Raw genomic sequence first — 22,714 nt, forward strand, 5'->3', positions numbered from 1 at the left:
AGGGCAGATCTGAAGTCAAGGCTGTGGCCAACTCAGTGTCTCAGGTCCCACAACGTCCTCCAGGTTGCTGCCCTGGTTTATCATACGTGGCACATTTGTATGCTTATTAAGTTGAAAAGTAGTTCGGTATTCTAGGGCTGGGTACTGGAGAAGGACCAGCAGCCAAGTGAATCCCAGAGGTTCTTTGAGTTTCACTCATTCATTCAAACAGGCATTTATTGAGCAACTGCTGTTTGCTGAGTTACAGATGTATAGACACCTCTCCTCTCATACTTTAGTGAGGGAAGATGGACACAATGCAATGAAGAGAGTCCTATTCTGACAGAGGCTGTGAGAAGAGAGAAAATGTAACCTTGTGGAATGGTTTCCTAGCTGCTGTAACAAAGTGCCACAAACTGGGTGGCTTAAAACAACAGAAATGTGTGTAACTTGAAGCTGGAAGTCTGAAATCAAGGTGTTGGTAGGTCCCTGCTCCCTCTGAAACCAGCAGGGAGAATCTTGTCTTTTCCATCTTCTAGCGCTCACTGGCAATCCTTGGCATTTTTTGGCTTGTCGACACAGCACGCAAATCTCTTCCTTCTTCTCCTTTGTATCTGTCTCTTCACGTGGCATTCTCCTCTGTGGCTCTCCTCTTACACTGGAGTAAGGGCCCACCCTATTCCACTACCACCTCATCTTCACTAATTGTATCTTCAGTGACCCTATCTCCAAATAAGGTCACATTCTCAGATCCCTGGAGTTAGGACTACAAACTTTCTTTCTGAGGACAAAATTCCACCAACGACAACCTGAGGTTCATTTTGTAAAATTAATATAAAGCTTCAAGAGACTCAGTGCCTGGCCTGGTCTACTCTTCTCTGGGGATTCTTGATCTACTAAAAAAAATAAGTTTTAAAAATATTGTAGAAGGATAGACTCCAAGAAGGGACTAGCAGTTACCAAAGAGAAAGGGGGTGGGGTGCAAGGTAGAGGGGTATTAAGGGGCATCATGATCAGCACACATAATGTAGGGGGGCACGGGGAAGGCAGTATAGCACAGAGAAGACAAGTAGTAACTCTACAGCATCTCACTACGCCAATGGACAGTGACTGCAATGGGGTGTGGCAGGGGACTTGATAATATGGGTGAATGTGGTAACCACAATGCTGCTCATGTGAAACCTTCATAAGATTGCATATCAATGATACCTTAATAAAATATAATGTTGTAGAAGGATTGGCAAGAGTATAAACATTGTGGGACACTTTAATAGTTTTCAATCAACAAATTAGTTTCATAAAGCAAAAATGGAGTACAATATAATTGCGTTATTCGTAAGACAATTGAAGAATTTACTTAAAAATCATAATTTTTATTATGTTCTGGGAAGCAGGATCCAAGTTTTAATGAACAGTGACTTATTTTAATCCTGTCAGTTTATCTTGGTCAGGGATTCTGTTGCCCTTATTAGACATCATTTCGGATGCCTACTTTTGAGGTTCTTCATGAAAATGAGACTGGACCAGAGGCCTGGGTGCCTCATAGATAGCATGGCCCCTCTTCCAAAGAAGCCATTTTTTATTGAAATGTGCCTAGTTCCTTCCCTTCTACCTGCTGAGCCCATACATGCTGCCTTTACTCCAGCTGAGCTTCCCTCCCAGCCTCATGCCCCTGACTCAGAGCTGTGCCTGCCGTCTCCTGTGCTCTCCTCTTCTGCATCCCTCCTGTTCTTTGCCAGAGAATGGCCACGTAATGCCCAGCCTGCAGGTGGCTGCTATTTGCAGCAGTGAGCTCTGTGGTCAGCACTCTGCTGATCCCAGATCTTAAGCCTGTTTGTTCTTGTCCAGTGACCCAAAGAGAGTTCCCGGCGCTGCCGCCATTCTCCTGAGACATTGTGATCGCTCCTATAACGTATTCTCTACCTTTTGAGAGAGGATCATTTTGCCTGACCACATTGTCACTGCCCCAGGTAAATGATAGTAATAACCAATAGTTACCGGACACTTACCATGGTGTAGGCTTTGTGTTCAACCTTTCACATGAGGTCTCTCATTTAATCCACACAAAAATCTTATAAGGCTGGTATGAATATCTGCCTCATGTTACAGCTAAGGAATCCAAAGCACAGCGCAGGTAGGCTACTTGCCCAAGGTCACACTGCTAGTGTTGTTCCAGAGCCGGGCTCACACTCAGGTGCTCTGACCCAAGGGACAAGATCCTCCACCACTCTGGCCACCTATGCAGGATGATGGTGGCGTGACTGGTGAGCCAGTGGATGGATAGAGGGACAGTAGAGCAGTAGGTTGGTCCCTGCACCGTGAGCGGGACTGGCCTGCCCTAGGATATGCCAGCTCCTTTGGATGATGTCACATACCCATAATCACAGACATGTTCGTGAGGCAGTGCCACACCAGGGTCACGAGTTTGGACCCTGGAGTGACACTACCCAGATTTGAATCCTGGCTCTGTGACTTCCAAGTTGTGTAACCAAATCTGGGCAAGTTTTGTCTATGTCTGCTTTTAGGTGAAAATGGGGAGATTATCATAGTATCTCACTCATAGAATGTTAAAAGGATTAAATAAAATGATGCATGTTAAACTCTTAGATTAGGGCCTACAATTAAATTAGAGCTTTACAATATGGCCTCAAATAATTAATGCTCTCTAAATGTTGGCTAGCATAATTATTAGTTATTTACCAATACCCTACTTCTATTTTGTGCCTCAAAAATTTTAAATCATGTCATAAATGTTTTCTCATTGTATCTCAACCAGCCCTATGTGATAGAAAAAGCCAGCACTTATCTCTAGTTTATAGGGAAAGAATTCATGGCAAAGAATTTAGGAACTTGAGAAATCCTAGAGCCAAAGACCGTAAATGCAGAAAAGACTGGAAGCCACTTGGCTTAACTGGGCCCTGAAGGGCATGACCTACCTTGAGGAAAACTACAGAAGTAGAGAAAAACCCAGCTGTGGCCCCTCCCTCCCTCCCTTCCCTGCTGAAGCTGCTTTGCTTTAGGCTCCTGACCCCCTTCAAGATCTGATACAGCCTTGCAAGCCATTCCCTACATGCCTATGGCTGTTTAAGGAGGGACACTGGAGGGGCCTTTAAGACCGTAAGGAATGAACTTACGATGGAGAGATTTCCGGCCCTCCTTGAGAGGATGAACAGGCCTGGTTACTTTGGTGCACCTGCAGTCCAGGAAAAGTTAGGCAGACTGGGGCCAAATCACAAATGCATGCAGATCCTAAGGATCTTAGGTTTACATTTAGGTGACAGGCTGCAATGGAAGCATTTGAGGCAGTAAAGGGACATAACACATTTGCATTTTAGACAAACAAATCTAGTGGATGATGGAGACTAGGTGGAGGTATGGATTCAGGGATGCCTGTTGGGAGGCTGCGTTAATTCAGGTGAGAAATACTGAATGGAGACAATGGAGGAGAAGAGGTTGCTGTGAGAGAGATTTAGGATGTAGTGCTGAGAGTTTAAGTTGCTGAATAAATGTGGAAGATGCTGGGGAACCAGAGCTGAGATTTTACGGGCAGGGGTGACAGGAAAAAATTGCGAGAACAGTTTTCAAACTTCAGCATTCTCAAATTTTGCAGAATCATTTGGTGGGCTTGTTAAAATAGAGTGCTGGGCCCTATCCAAGAGTATTTGATTCAATAAGCTGGGACAGAGCCCAAGAATTTGCTTTTCTAGCACATTCTGGGTGATCCTACACTGCTGGTCCTGGGAACACACTTTGAGACACTATCCTGGAAAGTAGTATCGTTAGGTTTCAATGTAGCTTCTAGCAAGGATTTAGACATAGATTGGATAAGATGGAGGAGAGCATCTTACGTAGGTTAAAAGGCATGGGTAAGACAATGATAAGAGACCATGACTTGCCCACTAGAGTGGCCTCTGGAGAACTTGAGCACAGTGGAGGGGAGACTTTCTTTTATAACCAAGCTCCTTTGCAGTAATACCTGTTTTTGAGAACTTCTCTTCCTTGTGTTATGAAGTGGCCATCAGATATGAGTCTTACTGTGGGTTTTCCCAGATGCAGACACTGGCGGAGGAGTTAAGTAAAAATACTTTATTTAAGAAGTGAAGATAAGAAGTAGAGAAAGGCATATTACACAGGGAAGCTGAGCCTGAGCTTTTAGGCCACAGAGAAACTGGAATCAGTGCAAAGCACACATCTCAAAAATTATCCTAACCAAGGCAGGATGCATATTTATACCAAAAAAAGGCAGTGGGTGTTTACACAAAAACTCCTGGCAGTCATTATTGAGCATGGTTTGGTGACAGAGGCGGTGTGTTAATTCCCCGGCACTTCTGGTCTGCAGCCTCCCTTAGGCCTGAGGAAAAGAGCGTTAGGCACAGAGATGCAGCTGTAGCCTCACATTTGGTGGCATGTATTCAAAGGGCCAAAGGAGAGGCTATACTGCGATAAAGCACCACCTGGGGTAAACTCCAGCTAAACGTCAGTAATGGTCTCAGATTAGGCTTCTGGTCTGGGCCCTCAGGCAGCAAAGCAATACCAGCCTAGAGATTCTGTGTTCATTTCCATTCTGTGCATCTGGGGAAGAAAAGAAAGTCAGTAAGGTGAATTGAGGTGGGGTAAGAGGAAGGATGCCTTTTGGTTTTCTAAAGATACCAGGTATTTAGCCTCTGGGAATAGTACATTTTAGAGTTAATATTCTTTACCCATTCCTTACTTGTAAGACTGTTCTTTATTCCTGATCTGAAGATCTAGTCTTTGCTAATTGCAAGAAGCAGAAGTAAGTTCCAAACTGCTAATGGGGTTAAGGTCTGTTTTGGACATTCACTTGAAATGAACACATTATCTCCCAGTTTCTCACTGTTGCTTTTTCTTGATTAAAATACCATGACTTGGATATTTCTTTATTCTTCCCTCAAAGTCATATTTTCCTGGGCATCTAATTTAGATTTGCATTCTACTTTCATTCTTTCCAGGTTTCTATAACCTCGGGTTCATTTTTAGGTAAACTGGAATGATACTCCTTTTGTCACCATTCAGAATTAAGCAAAATGACAGAGAAACCAAATGTTCCTGCTACTTGTTAAGCTACTGGGGTGGCTGAATGAGACACACCTGTAACCAATCAAGAAATGTGCTAATCACATCAAAAGGTCTTTTACTGCTTTTCATAAAAAGCAAAAGGAAACTGAAATTTTATAGGTAAAAAGTCATTATAAATCCTGGTGGCCCCCAGCCTAACTCTTAAAGTGCATTGAAATGCCTCTTGGATGTTGTTGTGTCCAGAGAACATCTGGAGTAAGTATTAATTAGCTTTGAACTTATTTTTTAAAATAAAAAATCATGAAAATCATTCATATTTGTTAAAAGAATCCCACTGCTTTATAATTCACTGTAATGGCTTAAAATACTGTAAAATAGTTCTTCTTGGAGGTCAAATTGGTCTTGTTTGAAAGTTACTATGTGTCAGTCCTCAGCTATAAATTTATCCTGAGACCCAAAATATGGAACATCTATTTATGGAGGATTAGCTGTGGTGTCTGTCACTCAGCAGCCCCAGCAGCAGTAGAGAGGTCAGGTTCTAAAGTGAACCTCACCCATGGGAAGATATTTCATGCAATAACAGAGCTGAAAGGGTCACACCGCTCACTCATTCTACAGACAAGGAAAGTGAGTCCCAAAGCAGGGGAGTGACATCCAAGAGTAAACACTTAGTTGTAAATTCAGTGGTATGCAGATCAAAAATAGATAGAATGATACAGTGACTCTCTCTTCCCAGCCTTAGATGCCAGTTTTTTTCTGCGACAGTCCCAAGGATTTGGGTTTACACCAAGGCAAATCTGGAATTGCCCCTCTGGACTAGTGTGAGTGTATGGATTCAGCAAGCATAGACGGTGAAGTGACATGATGTCACTTGAATATATTGTTCTGTGGTTGTGTAATTTTCAGACATGCAGGGTGAAATCAAAGAAGCCAGTAGGTTTCTTATAGGCACTGTTTTTCTTGGAGCTGTTACAATGGAATGTGCCTGCAGATCTCACAGAGGGGTTTCAATGCTCAGCATTTCCCACATATGTTAACAATGAAACCCTCTTTTCATGGACAAAGTTGTGAGACAGATGATTCTCAAGAACTCATACTGGGAAGGGCCACACCCAATTCCCTTGTTTACTTATGAGGAAAGATGCCACAAAGAAGAGTTATGGACCAAGCTTCCATTTTCAAAAACTCTGCTCTTGGGTTTAACCAAGCCCCAGATCATGCCCTCTCCAGGCGAGCTCTCGACTGAAGTGATAATTCCAGGGGTGCACCGAGTTAGGCTTTGGTGTGAATATGAGATTATCTGTTTAATTCAGGGCCCAGAGAGCCATCTTGGCCTTCCTGAAGTGTGCCTTAGGTCAATGGAGATGACTGAATTGATCCAGTTTTTCAATGGCCTCCAGACCACTTATGTTCAGTAGATTAGTAGACTGTCTAGTCCACAATGAACTGGATTTCAGGAATAGATCTGCACTCTAGGGATCTTCCTGGGACTAAACTGACTTGGGAATCAATGGGATAATTGTTTTCCACTGTTTACCTTCCCATATTTGCTATATTGACAAACATTCCAACTTCCAATGCTACGTGACTGACCGTGAAAATGTATTGCTGACAAACTCTCTCCTCTTCACTTTCCTCCGTGGAAAACAACTTGTTCTGATCCAGTGACAGTAACAGGAAGGTGAGTGTGATATTAGTTCAAACTCTGTCAAGTGAGTTAGGCATTTCTGGACTGCTTATTACTTCACACAGAGCATTACAAACTAGTTAATCAATTTTTTTTAAATAAGAAAAAACTACTCAATCAATCATTGTCCAAGGATGGCTTAAGAGGTTGATTTGGCATATGCTGAGGCTCTTAAAACGCTGTCTCCTGCACACAGCCTTCCCTTGCTAACTAGAAGTGATATGACAGCCTCCTCCCTCAAGACCAACTCATATGAAAACTAATGAACACGGAAATGCATATTCAACTTTAAAAATTGTCATCTGAGCTACAGGCACCTTTTATGTTATAAATTCTGTGGCTGCCTCTATGCTCACATTTACATATACATGTACACATAAATACATGTAAAGAATAATTTTCAAATACTAGAACTTATTTTAACAACAATGTAAGGACTTACATATCCAAACTAGTTTTGGGAAAGTTGTTTTCCTGGAAAAAAATACACACATACACACACGTGTGTGCAAACATACATGAACATATACATATATATAATTTGTGTGTGAGGGGAGAGTTGGAAGTACTTCCTATGAAGTTAGTTTGTAAGCCACACAAGAAAATAAACCTTGCTGTTTTATTTTTATCTCATATCAAAAACTTCTTAGAAATCAGCAATTTAAGACTGGCAATTTTTGAGACCCATTCATTTGTGATGTCTGGTTGGGGATGTGTAATAAGTTGTTGTAATTCTAATCTACTCAGTCATGATGGAACAGCTGTGGATAGTGGATTGGAAGAACAATTTGGAACTAGGTTGTGAAAAGAGGAGAAGAGAAGAACACAGAAAACCCTTAGTTGCTCTCATTTCAACGCAGAGGTCAAGAAACATGATGCTTCAAAGCCACACTCTCCAAACAATAAAACTTAATGAAGAGCTCACTTAGAAGATAACACTATGTCCAAGAAGCCTATGTCCTACAACAAATCGGGGATAGGAGAAAAGGAGCCTAAAATAGGGCAGAGTGTAATTTATCATTTTTAAATCTCCTCCAATGTTTATGTGTTCTCATGGTCTGATTTTAGGGAACATCAGTAGGAGGAGGTAGGAGTAGAAGGATAAGTGGGCAGCATTGGTGCAACTTACAGTGTCCAATGTGATTTTGGAAAGCAGGTAACAACTAGGAGGTCTGATCATTTGAGAAAGCTCTTACCTGCTATGTTATTGCACACTTCACAGCTGAACATAGTTAATTCTTTGCTGTATAATGTATGTTTCTGATACATTCCTCTTTTGCTAATGTCTGATTGATTTACTGCTCTTCTTCTATGTATAACAATATGACAGTGTCAGAACATACCATTTTGTACTGCTTAGTAGGCATTCAGGGTCCTCCAGCACAGCTTCTATTTTATAGTCTTCCATGACTCTTCTACATAGACCTTCCTTGATCTAAGCCGGATTAATCTCCCCAAACAGGCTACATACTTTCCCACCTCTATGAGATTACTCATACTATCTACAAATTCTGGAATGCTCTTCCCCTGTTAGCTCCAGCATTTAAAGTCCTATTCAAAATTCCATCAAGATGCTATGTCCATGCTCTGGATTCAAGAAGGCTGACTAAGCACACATGTTTATTTCCACCTTTCTCAAGATACCAATGAGTTTTATGAAAAAGTTAATAATAATTATAATAATAAATGAAAAATCAATAATAGTATTAAAAAAGAAAACTGATAAATAGTGCCTATGAAAAATTCCACACAAAATCTCATTTACAATGAAAATAAATGCTTTTATATAACTAGGAATACACTTATATTAATGTGCAAGGTCTATATATTAAAAAAAACTTTACTGATGGATGTAAAAAAACATCTGGATGAGAATATTACATTATGAAAGTGTTGATTCTTCCAAAATAAATCTACAAATTAAATGCAATTACAAAAAAAATCCAAAGATAATTTTCATGCAACTTTATAAGTTAATTCTCAATTCTTTTGAAAGAAAAGAACTATACAAATAGCCTAATGATTTTTAAAAGAATGAGGACAACTTGCCCTACAGATATCAAAACATACTAAAGAGCTATATAACTAAAACAATGTGATACTGACTTAGGAAGAGCCAAATAGAATAATTGAATGAAAGGGACTACACTTTTTAGGGAAATTGGTAAACTGCTTCTAAAATTCATAAAGAATATCCAAGGCAAGAAGAGCCAAAACTCTTAAAGATAAACCACAAGGTGAGAGGACTTGCTCTTCCAGACATCCAGGCAGATAATAAAGCTACAGAATTACAACAGTGAGGTGTTGTTACAGGAATAGACAAGTAGATCATGGTTTAGAGTAGAGAGCCCAGAAAGAACTCATACTATCTGGATAAGTTTGGTAGCAGAGGAGGAATCTTATCCAGTGGGGAAACTGGAATGTTTAATAAAAGCTGCTGGTACAATTGGCTATCAATATAAAAAAATAAAATTAGATCTTTCCCAGGTAGATTAAAGACTTAAGTGTGAAAGCTAAAACTCCAAGCTTTTATAAGAATATGTAGGAACACATCTTAATGATCTAGGGGTAGAAGGATTTTCTTCTGAAAACACTAGTCACAAAGGAGAAAATTGATCAAGTTGCCTGCATGAAAATTAGAACTATTCATCAACTGTCAGTATGAAAGTAATGAAAGATGAGCCACAGAGAGGGGGAAGTTACCTGCACTGCACAGAATCATCAAAGGATAAGTATCCAGATAAAGAAGGCTTATAGATCAATTAGCAAAAGGCCAACAGTTCAACAGAAAAATGGGCAGAAAATTAAACAGGCATTTCTCAAAAAACAACAAAACACCCAATATCCAATAAACATATGAAAAGGAATTCAACTTTACTAGCAATCACAGAAATGCAAATTAAAACCACAAGATAATACCATTACACATCCATAGACAGAAAATTTACAAAGCTTCATCTTAAATGGTAGCTAGGTTATGAGCCTACATGACTGATGAGAATATAAATTGGTACTGACACTGGAAAACAGGTAGCATTATTCAATAAAGTCGAAGATTAGCAAACTCCTTGACCTATAATTTCTGCTCTTAAGGACTCTGATCATTTAGTTGTCTATGAGCACAGAATACATGTGCAAGAATATTCATTTCATCTTTGTTCTTAACTGACAAAAACTGCAAATACCTTATTCCCTCTCAATAGCAGAATGGATAAATAGAAGTATAGCCATACATGAATATTATACAATAACAAGCATCAACAAATGTGATAGTAACTGAAAGTTAAGTTAAAAAAGTGCATGGAGCATGCACTATATAAAATTTAAAAACAGACAAAACTAAACCATATTGTTTAGGAATGAATACAGAAGTAAAAAAAAAAAACTAATAATAAAAGCAAGGAAGGTATTACTGTCAAGGTCAGAATACAGAGGAACTTTCTGTACCTGAATGATAGTTGTATGGATGCTCACTTTACCATTATTTGTTAAACTATACGTACAAGTTTTATGTAGTTTTCTGTATACTTCACAATAAAGACAAAATCAAATAAGAAGTAAAAATGAAATCCAAGAATGGAAAACAAGAAAAAACACAAAAGACTTTAGAAATAGACATACATGTTAATTTAATATACACTCAAAGTGGCATTTCAAATTTATTTCAGTAAGTAGTGTCGAAACTGGAAGGAAGGGTTTGCCAGATTGCAAATAAATTTAAAACATCTCTATGGCCACAGATAACACAAACAACTTGGAGAAAATATTTACAATACCTACAAGAAATAAGTGGTTAATATCTGTAATATATTAGTAATACCTATAAATTAATGTAGGACAGGAGATATGGCAGGCAATACACAGAATAATAAATGGCCAATAAACTTGTTAAAATATAACTAACTTCATTAGTAGTTGGTAAAATGCAAAATGGAAAATATCAATATATGATATGCAGGGGAAATTTTAAATAATCACAATATGATTATTTGGACACTTATATACCAAACTTATTAAATCATAAAAAAATTACTGAATATAGAAGTTAAGGAAGCCATTAAAGGCTAAGGCTCCTTCTAGCTTTACCATTCTTACTGTATGACTTATATGCTCATAGTCTCAAGATGGCTGCTCAGCCCCAGATATTGTATCTGTTTTCCAGGTATAGAGAATGAACAAATGGCAAGAGGAAAACGATACATGCCAGCTGAATCTAACTCTGCTCATCAGTAAAATTATACCTCTCCCAAAGCCTTATTCTCTAGAATTACACTTAAGTCTTATCGGTAAAACCATGTCAGTTTACCCCTAACTCTCAGGGAATTGAGGAGGAGTGTATTTTTATAGTCATACCAGTCACATTTTGAATGCTCAGTAACCACATGTGGCTAGCGGCTACCATGCTGGATGTTGCTGGCATCAAAGGTTTCCATCAGGCAGTAAATTCTATTGGATTTTGCTTGTCTAGATAAATTAAGCCAAGGGAAGAAAAAAAAAAGAGTGTAATATCACCTCTTTGAAAAACAAACTCTCGTGTAGAAAAAGAAAATTAATCATAATATATGGGGCTCAGCTGTGAATAGCTTTTTGCTAACCACAATAATGTAAATATTGGATTCTGAATCACATAAATAGAACTTTATTGGGAGGACAGAGGGCTAAGATGGGGTTTGTGTCTGATGAGAGTGCAGGTTCACAGAAAGAGAGCTAAAGCCTCAAAGGTGGGAATCTAACAGATGATGCCTATGACTAAAAAAAATCAGAAAAGAGCAATATAGACATTTTGTTAAATATGGAGAGGTAAAAAACTAAAGGTTCAACCAAAAGAGTTAAAATGATTGTCTCCAGAGATGGAAAAATAGAGGGACAGTGGGAAGAGGGGACACTGACTTCAGTTTCAAGCCTTTCAAAACTATTTGATTCTTAAACAATGTATGGATATGATTTGATTAAAATAATAAAATCAAATAAACTATACCAACAAAAATGCTGCTACAATGCCATCTCCCTCATCAAATCTCTTCTGGTCCCTAGACACAACACTGCTATACTTTGATAAGCTCGGCTGTTGGCCTCTAATTGTACCCGGCTTTGCTTCATAGTCAATTATATAGGCTTAGAGCAAAACTCCTATTGAACTCATAAACTCTTGGACTGACTACTGTCTGATTCCAGAAGCTATGCAATATTTTGGTATTTCATCTTAAAGGTAAAGAACAAAGACTCCAAAAATGTAAAAAAATTGGTAACAATAATTTAAAAATAATAGCTAACATTTACTGATTACTTAACTATGTGCAAGGCATGTGGTAACAGTTCTCTACCAATGAATCAGGGTGTCAACTTATTCATCTTCCACAGATGAGTCTATATATAGGCCAGAAAAAAAGATTGAGCTGCTCTTTCATCTTTAGAGGATGTAATTCCAGATTAGCATTAGAATATCTGTGCTTATTTTTTACTTTATATAGTTGTGTGCTATACATTTTTAAAAATTATTTTTCAATTTAACACCATCTTTTAAATCGCATAATGAATAATTAAGTCACAATTTTCTAGTCTGCAGACCAACTGAATGATTTCATATTACACAGACACATCCCCTTGGTCTAAAACCTGTGTGTGAACATACAAAACCAACAGATGTAATTAGTTAAGACGATAAAATGATACTTCATTTTACGATGGGAATTTTTTTACCACCACAGGAATATTTTACCATAGGAAAATTTTTTACCATAGGAAAATTTTACCACCATAGGAATCACAGGAGTGGAAGAGGTAGATATGTTTGAAATGTGAGATTATTTCCTAACATGCAACTAAAAAATAATTATTACAATATGTTTAGTTTCAAATCCATATCAAGATATAGCTGACCCACAGGGTATTTGCCTTAGTACAGAGCAGTAGAGAGAGATTGGATCATTAAAAACTCTTTTGGTAGAAAATTGTTAGGTAATTTTTACAAAGCAGATGTCTTACACTCTGACTCAACTAATAAGAGCATTGTCATCTCCTAGTAATTTACTGATTTCCATTTTATTTGCTCTTGCTGTCCAGAAGTTGAACCCTTTTGTGCTTGCATTTCACACTTTGCTTGTAGGAGCCATCTGAATAAATAGAAATCAGTAACCCAGTTACGTATGAGAGAGGCTCTGTATTCCTTCCTACCAGCTGGCCTTACACAGGGAGAGGGGAGATAATGAGTATTTTAGCATCAGCTGCCCCTGCCCTGGTTTAGTAAGGGAAAAATGGTGAGACCTAATTTCTCTAAACTCTGCGGTTATCTTATCTAGTGTTATCATCAAATCTTTTAACTTATCACTTCATTTTATCACATTTTTAAAACTTTTTACAATTTGATATTTTCTGGATCTTATTCCTCTATTGCTTTCACATTAACACTTACAATTTACCTGTAGCTCACCCGGGGAGCTGTACTAGAGTGAGCACATTCACCTCCGTGAAGGTTGGACAAGTGTCACCAAGCAAGCAGTTTCAGAAGGGTCAGAGGGCCTCAGAGTCATGCGTATTTTCTCCTAAATTCTTTTGCATGAATATGGTCTAACATAGGGCTGTACGAAATGAGAGATTAAACCTTAATTTGAAAGCCCCCGTGCTGGAAGTTAGGTAAAAGTCCATTACATTTGAGTAATTCTAAGCAAGCAATTTGTTACCCTTTATCCTTTAGTGGAATTGACAAACAGGTGGTTTTCAGAAGATCACTCAGTATATTTAGCTTCTGAAATTTGAGCGACTCAAGATCTGATTGGCTTCTCTTGCCACATGATAATTCCAAGCTGAGGCACCACGCTGGCTCTTGCCTGGGGTTCTCAGGAGGGGAGAGTTGAGAGAGGCTTTGCTGCTGAGGAAATTTATTTGATAGATTGAAGGTAAGGCCAGTTTATGGCTTTTTCTGTAATGTTCTTTCAGGAGATGTTCCACAACTTCCCTTAGAGTATTTTCCAAAGTTTTGGGTCTTACCTGGGGAAATCAGTGATGGAAATGTGACTAGGAAAGTCTGTGACCCCATCGCCCTGCTCAGGCCCTACTAATATCTGACATGTAGTGTGTGATGAGTCAAGTCCTTTACTGACCAATTTTTTGCTTGTCTGAGTTGACTGTCTTGTCTAACAAAAAAATTTTTTTTCATTTTTTGCCCTTGATTTTTTTTTTTCTAAATATATTAGTACGGAAAAGGATCTGTGTTCCACGTTCCTATATTTATCCTATTCTACTGGGCTTCATTTGCCTCAGAAGGAGTGGCAGTTTCGCTAGCTTAACAAAACCAGCCACGGCCGGGTGTTGGCTTACATGGCAAATACCTTTGGGCCAAGGGACAGCTGCCCCAAGTCATCATCCACTTTTACCCACAGAGAGCTCTCCTCTCTAGAGTCAGACTAAGAGGGCCTTGGAAGATCCTTTCTTTAGTTCCCGAATTAGAAGCTTAGGACAAAGACCCACAATCTTATATGTAATTCAATCAATGCTTTAAAAATGTGTTATTTTTCAGGTTTGAACAGGAGCTACAAAAGCGAAAGGGAAAAATCCATATAAGCCAATGGTGTCCGGGAAGAAAATAAGCCCATTGCCTTGAGGTTTCTGTTTTCTTTTAAAATCTATTGACAGATTTATTTTTACGTGTTCTAATTGCAAGCGTAAGATGTAGCGCGTACCATGGATTAGAGCAGTATGGAGAGCAAAATCTACCCTCTTGGAATTCTGATGCTAAGGGAAAAATTTCAGCTTCTGAGAGCCACACTGAATGAAAATGTTTTTCTCCAAGTATTTGGAAACTTGAATGCTCTGTTTTTTTATTCATCCAAATCCTCCCTCTCCCTTACCTCAACTTCCTTTACAACTTCAACTAAACAGATCACGTAGCTGGAAGTAGCAATAGCCAACATGTCACTGAAGGGAGTTTAGAGAAGGAAATTTGAAGCCTCGGGTGTGTGGGCCTGTTTTTTAGATATCTTCTCTCACTTAGCCTGCAAAAATAATATGAATATGCAGACTAGACTAGTCTTAAATTCTGTTTTTGTGATGGTTAAGATAATTTCAGTGCTAGGGAAAGATTCTAATGTATTTTCATTTGTCTGGAATATGAAAAGTTTGTAGGTGCCACTACTACTCTGGGAAAATGGCAGATGACGAAGAATATGAGGAGGTGGTGGAGGTAAGATTAAAAACCGACTCTGACGGCCAAGTATTTTATGCAGTGACAATCAAAGCCGTGTAGGTGAATTAATCATTTGAAAAATACGTTGTCTGTTATAACTTCACAAAGAGTCATCATTAAAACATGTGGAAGGAATATTTTACGTTCAGTTTCACTATAATTATGTGGGTTTTAGAACTGAAAAGAAATATCACTGTTTCCCACTTTTGCTTTTCTTTAAACTCTCAGTGTGGGGTAAAGGTGGGTTTTAATTTGTCTTCTAAAACTACCTTCTCTGCCACCTTCAATTCCTCATGATAAAAGGGACGGAGGAGATGAAGAGAAAGTTCTGAAAACTGAACTTTGTTTCTTAGCATCTACACAGCAAAAGAGGAAAAAGGACTACTTATACTTTACTTCAGCTGATTATTGGTAGAACAATATGGATTAACTGTTCAGAATATATATATATATGAAATTATATGCATATATGAGATTTTATATGTATATGTGCCTACACACGTACATAGACATACGTACATACATAAAAATAAACTCACATGCTCACCATTTGGAACTATCTTTTCCCACCAACTCCATTTTATTTATTCAAGGGAACAAAACTAGCTTTTGCTTTTGAGTTTTGAAAAAGAACAGAGACCATAGTAGACATCATGAAAAATTTCTTCCAGATTATTGGTGGACATCTGATACAATTTACAAAGCTGTTAATTTTTCATTATATATTTATTTCATAAAATTTTGCTTTTATCATGTTATGGTTTTTCTTCACCAACTAGTCCCTTTAGCTTCACATTCTAGAATGAAATCTTGGAGGCTATAATCCATATAAATACATTGCCATTGAATCTGAAAGTGCTTAATAATTACCAGTTAATGATGATGAGCTAAACATGTGAAAAGCTCCAAGTGCCTGCAACACTTGGAGGCAGTTTTGAAAATCTGTGTTTTTTCAATAAAAATGAAATTAACTTTAAGGGCTTCCCAGAACCAAATTCCAAATTAAAGTACCCAAATGTGTCTTTGGAAGATATTTTAGTGACCAGTCAATATTTAGATGAGAACAATTTTATTTGATTCTACAAATAAAATTGCTTTTATTCACGTGAAGGATAAGAAAAAACAAAATAAAGCCAAACCAGAACAGATTTCATACAGTATAGCATTCAATGTCTCCTGTTTAAATATCAAAGGCTGTATCCTCAGTTTTCAATATTATCACTAGTGGGCATTTTACAAACACCCCTAAGTGAACATACACTATTAAACACATACACGATTATAAATTAAATTGCCTGCTCTGTGAAGGTAATGCCAGGAATACTTTCTGGCTTCCAACTTTAATATCCCTTGTCTTTCTTAAATAATTGTGTCTGTTGGTCACTGGAAATTGTCCCTAGTGCTAGACTTGACTGGTTTAACTAGATGTCATAAAAATGGAAGGGGCTATTTTTAAACATCTCATCCTTTCCATTTTGTTTCCATTACTGCTTCTGGGTCTGACCAGCAAGTGCTAAACTAGGAGACTTCCTGCCAGGGAGTGTTGAACCAAGGTCTCTCTGACCCCATAAAAGATGCCATGAGAATGCAATGGTAGCAAATTCAAGAACATGGTCAGGGAAGCGTTCAAAAAACAGAAACGAGCTTTAAAACTCCAACTCCTAGGAATCTTGGACACCTAAATAAAATTGTATGTCATTCTTTACACAAACTTAAGCTTGGAGGAAAGGAAAGGAAGAAAGGATGTGCTATCTATTAGTGGCACAGCTCTAAAAAAAAAAAAAGTGAGATATGGCATATAAGCTAACGCCAACCATTTGGATAATGTGTTTTATAAGCTTATTCCTAAGATGTATTTACCAATGGTGTGAACCCTATGAAAGTAAAACTGGATGGTAGCAAAGAGCCACTTTTACTTGGATGCTAAGAAAATCCAAAATAGTTGTGAATCATTAATTTTAGTGTAATATTTCTTCTCAAGTCACTGATGTTTTGTGTGACCAGAGGAATAGTTCCATGTGGGTCAGCGTCAAGCAGTATTTCCTACGGTGTCTGAATGATATTTCTCATGTGATGAACGTACAAGCATATAAAAGAGAAATTCTCTGTCCTGTAAGAGCTTGATTTCTGTTGCTATGTGTAAGGACATACAGATGAAATAAAGTAAAAAATAAAATAAAACAGCACAGGAGCAAAGAAGGTACAAGAGTGAGGGACATTAGACTAGTTTTATAATAATTTTACTGTGGGTGAAATAGAGCATGTGACCTATTGACAATGGTTAAGTAATTTGATGACATTTCACTGAACCAAGGGCAGAAGCAAAGAGACTGCTGAGGGAAATTTTGTACTCAGTGTTTTTCCCTTTCCCTAAGTATAGATATGTTTCAGTGGCAGAGAAAAGAAAAATGAAGCAGAAAAATGTTATACATTTTGTTGACTGAGAAAATGAGCCAGTGTTTCATTTTTATCTTTCTTGTGTGCCATGGCCTAACCCCATCTTCCTTCTGTTCTCCCAGCTTAGCTGGGTGACACTGGGGCAGGATTCCACTCTCCTTACGCATGTGAAACAAAATGTCAGCCAGTTGCCTATCCACATCTATTTATTGCTGGTGATGTTAGAAGTAGAACAAAAGTAGATTTGACTTCAGATCCAGCCCGCAGGCACGTCAGAGCCACCAGAGGCAAACTGCAGCCTAACTTTCCCACATCTTGTAAGAAGGCATCTCCTCATTTTTTCCTTCTCTCCTTGGAATTTGTAAATTTGCATCTTGGCATCCTTTCAGCACATCACGCTATGGAAAGGGATTTGTCTATCACTCCCAGAGACACTCTCATTACTTAGCAATCAGGGTAGTGCAGGGATAATTGAGATGTGTTTGTGCCTTTAGATCTGTGTGTTTCCATGATCCAACCCATTTAAAAATTCTATTCACACTGAGGTTTCTGTTTTGTTTTATTGTTAGTTAGCAAACGGTGGGTTCTATCCCAGTTCCTCTCTGCCTAACCCACACACTAAAGATTTTGTTACTAGATTCTTTTCTTGGCAAATTCTACCTTGGGTACCATAAAAAAAAGTTTCACTTGTCCCAACAGCTTCCCCTGACACATAACTAACTCAGACACCTTTCTCCCACTCCGCATCTCCTTGTCCAGTCTGCTGGCATTCACTTTAACTTCCAAGACATTTCACACAGTTAAAATGAGTCCCAAAACATGAACAGGCTTCCTCACCTACTTCCTTCCCCAGATATTGCAAAACAACTAGGAAATAACCTAAGTGGTTCAGCTGAGGCAGAGGAGAGCTGATTTCTGCTTTGGTTCTCATGACGATGCCTTTGTGCTCTGTTTATAGTACTACACAGAAGAAATAGTCTATGAGCAGGTGCCAGGGGAGGTAAGACTCAGCCCATGCCTGACAAACTGCATGCTCAAAGCAGAGCGTCCCCGCTCCCAGACTCCCCAGGGCCACAGAGCGGGCAAAAGGGAGATCTGAGGGAGGGCCACTCACCTGTGTGTGTCCAGCCGCTGATGGTATAAGAATGAACATTGCCTGTTTGACAGATCACATCACTGTTGTTGCTGTTCAATGTATCCAAGATGGCTGGGGATGACTTCCCCAATTGCTCGTGTGGTATTTTTGGTATAGGTGATACTAATTAGAGTAATTTCAGTGGCTATCACCACTCTCTGACTGAAGCAAAGGGATGGCTTTTGATTTGTGATTTGCGAGGGGACCAGCAGTTTTACTGTATAGTTATAACTCGGGGGGCACTCTCTCTGCCTCCAAGGGATGGGCCTCCAGGCGTCTGTCCCTAATGATGTAATGAAAGGTGACTTAGATTTTTAGCACATTAGGAATTCTAAGAAAGCCATTCCCATATATATCCCAAATTAAAACTTTTTTTCAATGTTAAAAACCTCACTCATGCTTCATTTTCTGCATGGAGCTATTTTTCCTGAGCCCAACAAACAGTGATGTAGATGGCTAACCCTACAGCCTGGCCAGAGAGCCTGGGACTGCATGAAAACTAACATCGGTAGATGCTGAAATTGGTTAGTTTCTCACAGTCAACCACATATCAGTGGGAATAGGCAGAAAGCAACCTATTAGCAGTGATCTGACACCACTAGAGGAAGTTGTCATAGAGCACATGTCATAGACATATAATTTCCTTATTATTTAGGTTTTTCTTTTTCTAATTGTTGCTAGAATTCTGCCTTTGCTACAGACATTAGCTGTGAAGGAAATTATGCTATGACATGGATTGAAGATCTGTTGCTTACCTTCTTTTCTTGCATATGATATTTTTAGCCTTGGACTAGACCCAAATTTGGGACCTAGGTTTCTTCCACTATATAGCTTGTTGAAAGAAACAGTAATTTCCCACCCACCACATATGTAGGACTGTGGTAAGGATAATTATCCTATTATATTGTCATCATTATTCTTGTCCACCTAAGCGTTTATTAGTGTAAATGGCACTCCAGTTCACATTAATTAACTGATGAGACCAAGAGAATGTAGTATTGATGTGATTCATTTTTTAAGCTCATTATTCTTTGTCTCTTATTACAGAGAATGCCTATATTCCAGTAGAACAACTAACTGACTTCTTAGATTCATTTAGAAGTTAATATTAAAGTCAAGAATTAGAGCTTTTGATTTCTTAATCTTTTGTTCTCTGATCCCAAGTTTGCTTTTACTTTACACAGACAATTTAAGAAGATTTTAAATGTTTAAGAATATTTTATTTCTGATTTTTAACCTACCTTTCAGTGTTTGAGTTCCTTTCTGCAAATGGAATTTTAAGGCAATGTTGCAAATTAATAAGGAGTAACCTTTTTACTCCATGCACTCTTGAACAATCAGCTTTTAGATTTATGTAACATAATGTGCCTTCAAACGGATATACTGCGTGGTTTCCTGCTTGGCCTGTTTTAGATATGTAAAAAGTAACACTAGGAACGGAAGTCTGATGTGAAGTCAGAATAGTGTATATCAAGATCATGGTATCACAGTTTTTACTATCATAACAATATTGGTCTGCATATCAAATTTTCAGACAATAACAGAAATCTATGAAACCACGACGACGACAACACCTGCCTATGGACAATCAGAAACTTACAAACCAGCTGTGGCACAGCCAGTACCGGCAAAGCCAGAGCAGAGGAAGAAGGTTATCCGGAAGAAAGTGGATTCTTCAAAGTTCATGACCCCCTACATCGAACACAGTCAGAAAATGCAAAATCTATTTAGCCCAGTAAGTTTCAGACAAGTTCTGCTAATTTGGTTTTTATTATTGAGAAAGTATTGATGTCAACTGATTTTATTTTAGCTGCTGGCTGGATTTTTTTTCTCAAACCTGTGTGAGAAAAAGTTATTCTACAAAAATCACAAGCTTTTGTAACTCTTGAATTCTCCTTTCATGTAATTTATTTGCACAATTGCAGCATTGGGGAAAGCATCCTTAGTGAAATTATTCCCACAAAATAGGCTTAAGACCAGTTATAAAGCATTAACTGGTATTTAATCACTACTGGTTAGACATTCTACAATAGTGAAATCATAAATATAGGTTTAGTAGAAATCAGTTCATGAAAGCTAAATAACATCTATTTGAACTGTGTCTGAGCAGGATGCCTCTTAAGCAGACTAGTTAACAGTATGTAAAAAGGTCACTAAGTGGTATATAGTGAAGATGAGCACATAGCTTAGAAAACCAGGAGCAGACTAGGAACTCATCTGACATTGAGGATCAGAATGTCCCACCCCACTGTGGTTTTCCGTGGGGCTACATGTTAGAATCCTCTGGGAGCTTTCAAACTACTGATGACCAGGCCATTCTGGTTTAATCATTCCAGTCCAAACCTGTGGAAAAGGACTTTTAAAAGCTGCCCAGGTGATTCTGGTGTATAGCCCAGGATGACAATCACTGCTGTTGGAAGTCCCTGGTTCTTCAATTCTATGTGCAGTTCTATAAGTTACATTGACTGGCAGCAGACTGAGACCCACTTGAATGGATCTAACTTGTTGATTGTCCATGGTAGGCTGAGGTCCCCCTAGATGGCCTGATTGCATGTCCCATGGAGGCTTGAAGAAATGAAAAGTAGCTCAGGGGAACATTGGATTATATAAGACTAATGCTTATGTTTAAATCATCCTATTGTGGTTTGCCAATAAATATTCATTTTTGGTTCAGTGGGGACAATTTGGTAAATTTCTAGTTGAGTCCTGAATGATCTAAAACTTAGGTTTCTTAGATTTCTGAAAACAAGATTATCTTGCCTCCTTTATTATTGCAGTATTCAGCAAAGACAGGATTTCTTTGGTCAACTTGTTGCCATAAAATCTTATAGTTTCAAACACTAATATCCTAGAATTTCTAATAGTCTGACAAAATGTTAGCAAAAGTTAATTTTTTTAATGGTTAGTATAGTATTTTTTAAGTGGTTAGTATAGAAATCAGTAGTATGATTTAGATTGTTGACTACTCCATTCAAGAATACTCTTGGAGCATTAATACTGATAAATTATGCAGATTGTTATTAAAGCAAAACTCTTTAGCAGAAATAAAATTTTATTCATTTTCAAAATACTCCATAATTCAGACTTCCATTAATTCAGCTAGTGTCTGAACTCTCAAAATCACTGAGATTTAGCCACAACTTCTAAGTTGAATATTTTTGCATTGTATTAACAACTGAATCTTTTCAGACTTGATTCAACATGTGTAGTTATTTTCTAAAATTATTGAGGTTCAGGCTTTTTGTGTGTACATTCAGACAATAAAACCATTGAGAGAATCATTTTAGGGCCTTTCCAAGATGATAGTCTGTAATAAAATTTCTGCTGTCTCCAGTGTCCAACCATATTTAGGAAGAGCAGTTAACAAATCTATTTTAGTCTTTGCTGAGAACTAGGGTAGGCAACAGAAAGAAAGCTATTATAACTGATCATTGTTTAACTGGAAGATTTTTTTTTTTAATTAGGTAGGGATGAATGTATTATCTAAAATTGCTGCTTCTGCCTTGTCAGGTTTTAGGCTAATATCTGATATTCTTTTCAGAACAAATACAAGGAGAACTATGAGAAAGCAAAAGGACAGTCTTATGCCATCACTACCGATACCCCAGAACTTCGCAGAATCAAGAAAGTACAAGATCAACTCAGTGAGGTGGGCTGCATTGCTAAAATAAAGGAGAGAGACATCTCAAAAATATGCTGATTGCTGGGAATTGAAGGCTCTAAGTAGTTGTAGAGAGGATAAGGGGTTGAATTAATGTGAGCCAGTCTAGAAATCCAGAAGAAGCAATGGCAATGGAGTGGTGGCTCTAAAAGTGAACTCAGAGAGACTTGAAAAGCTTGGCTTAGCAAATTGGCTTAAGAGACGGTATGAGATAGAAGTTCTAATTCACAATCATCTTCCAGGTAGGAGCACAGAGAGACTGTAATTCAGCCAGGAAAGCAGGCAAGCCACAAATGCAGGAGCTCTGCAGATCTTGGAGATCACAATTTTCTACCTAAAATATAGAAACTTTGCTTTATTGTGCAGACATCAAGTCGCGGGGTTACTGCTCTTTGGGAATAAGGTTTCTTTAATATCCTCACACATTCATGCCTGTCACGAACCTTGTGCATTATTTCTGCAGGTTAAGTATCGAACGGATGGTGATGTCGCTAAAACTATCTGTCATGTAGATGAAAAAGCAAAAGACATTGAGCACGCCAAGAAAGTGTCGCAGCAAGTCAGTAAGGTAAGGTCATGGGATGGATGGCTGGGGTATTAAATTTCATATGTATTACCTCTGCCTGGCTTTAGATG

At 38.2% G+C, this 22,714-nt stretch overlaps 1 protein-coding gene across 30 annotated transcripts in view; it reads left to right on the plus strand.

Moving 5' to 3' along the window:
• Positions 1 to 13,496: 13,496 nt before the first annotated feature.
• Positions 13,497 to 22,714, plus strand: part of NEB (nebulin) — a 200,297-nt gene continuing 191,079 nt past the window's right edge. For 29 of the 30 annotated variants that reach the window (XM_057505612.1, XM_057505584.1, XM_057505595.1 and 26 more), the window contains exons 1-7: positions 13,497 to 13,599; positions 14,220 to 14,304; positions 14,818 to 14,882; positions 18,241 to 18,282; positions 19,952 to 20,152; positions 21,959 to 22,066; positions 22,542 to 22,646. In XM_057505612.1, the coding sequence (XP_057361595.1) occupies positions 14,847 to 14,882; positions 18,241 to 18,282; positions 19,952 to 20,152; positions 21,959 to 22,066; positions 22,542 to 22,646 (492 nt within the window). In that variant the 5' untranslated portion in view covers positions 13,497 to 13,599; positions 14,220 to 14,304; positions 14,818 to 14,846. The remainder of the gene's footprint in view (positions 13,600 to 14,219; positions 14,305 to 14,817; positions 14,883 to 18,240; positions 18,283 to 19,951; positions 20,153 to 21,958; positions 22,067 to 22,541; positions 22,647 to 22,714) is intronic. The other variant, XM_057505585.1, reaches the window with a different exon arrangement.

Source organism: Manis pentadactyla, chromosome 8, assembly GCF_030020395.1.
Source record: "Manis pentadactyla isolate mManPen7 chromosome 8, mManPen7.hap1, whole genome shotgun sequence".
NCBI classification, from domain to species: domain Eukaryota; kingdom Metazoa; phylum Chordata; class Mammalia; order Pholidota; family Manidae; genus Manis; species Manis pentadactyla.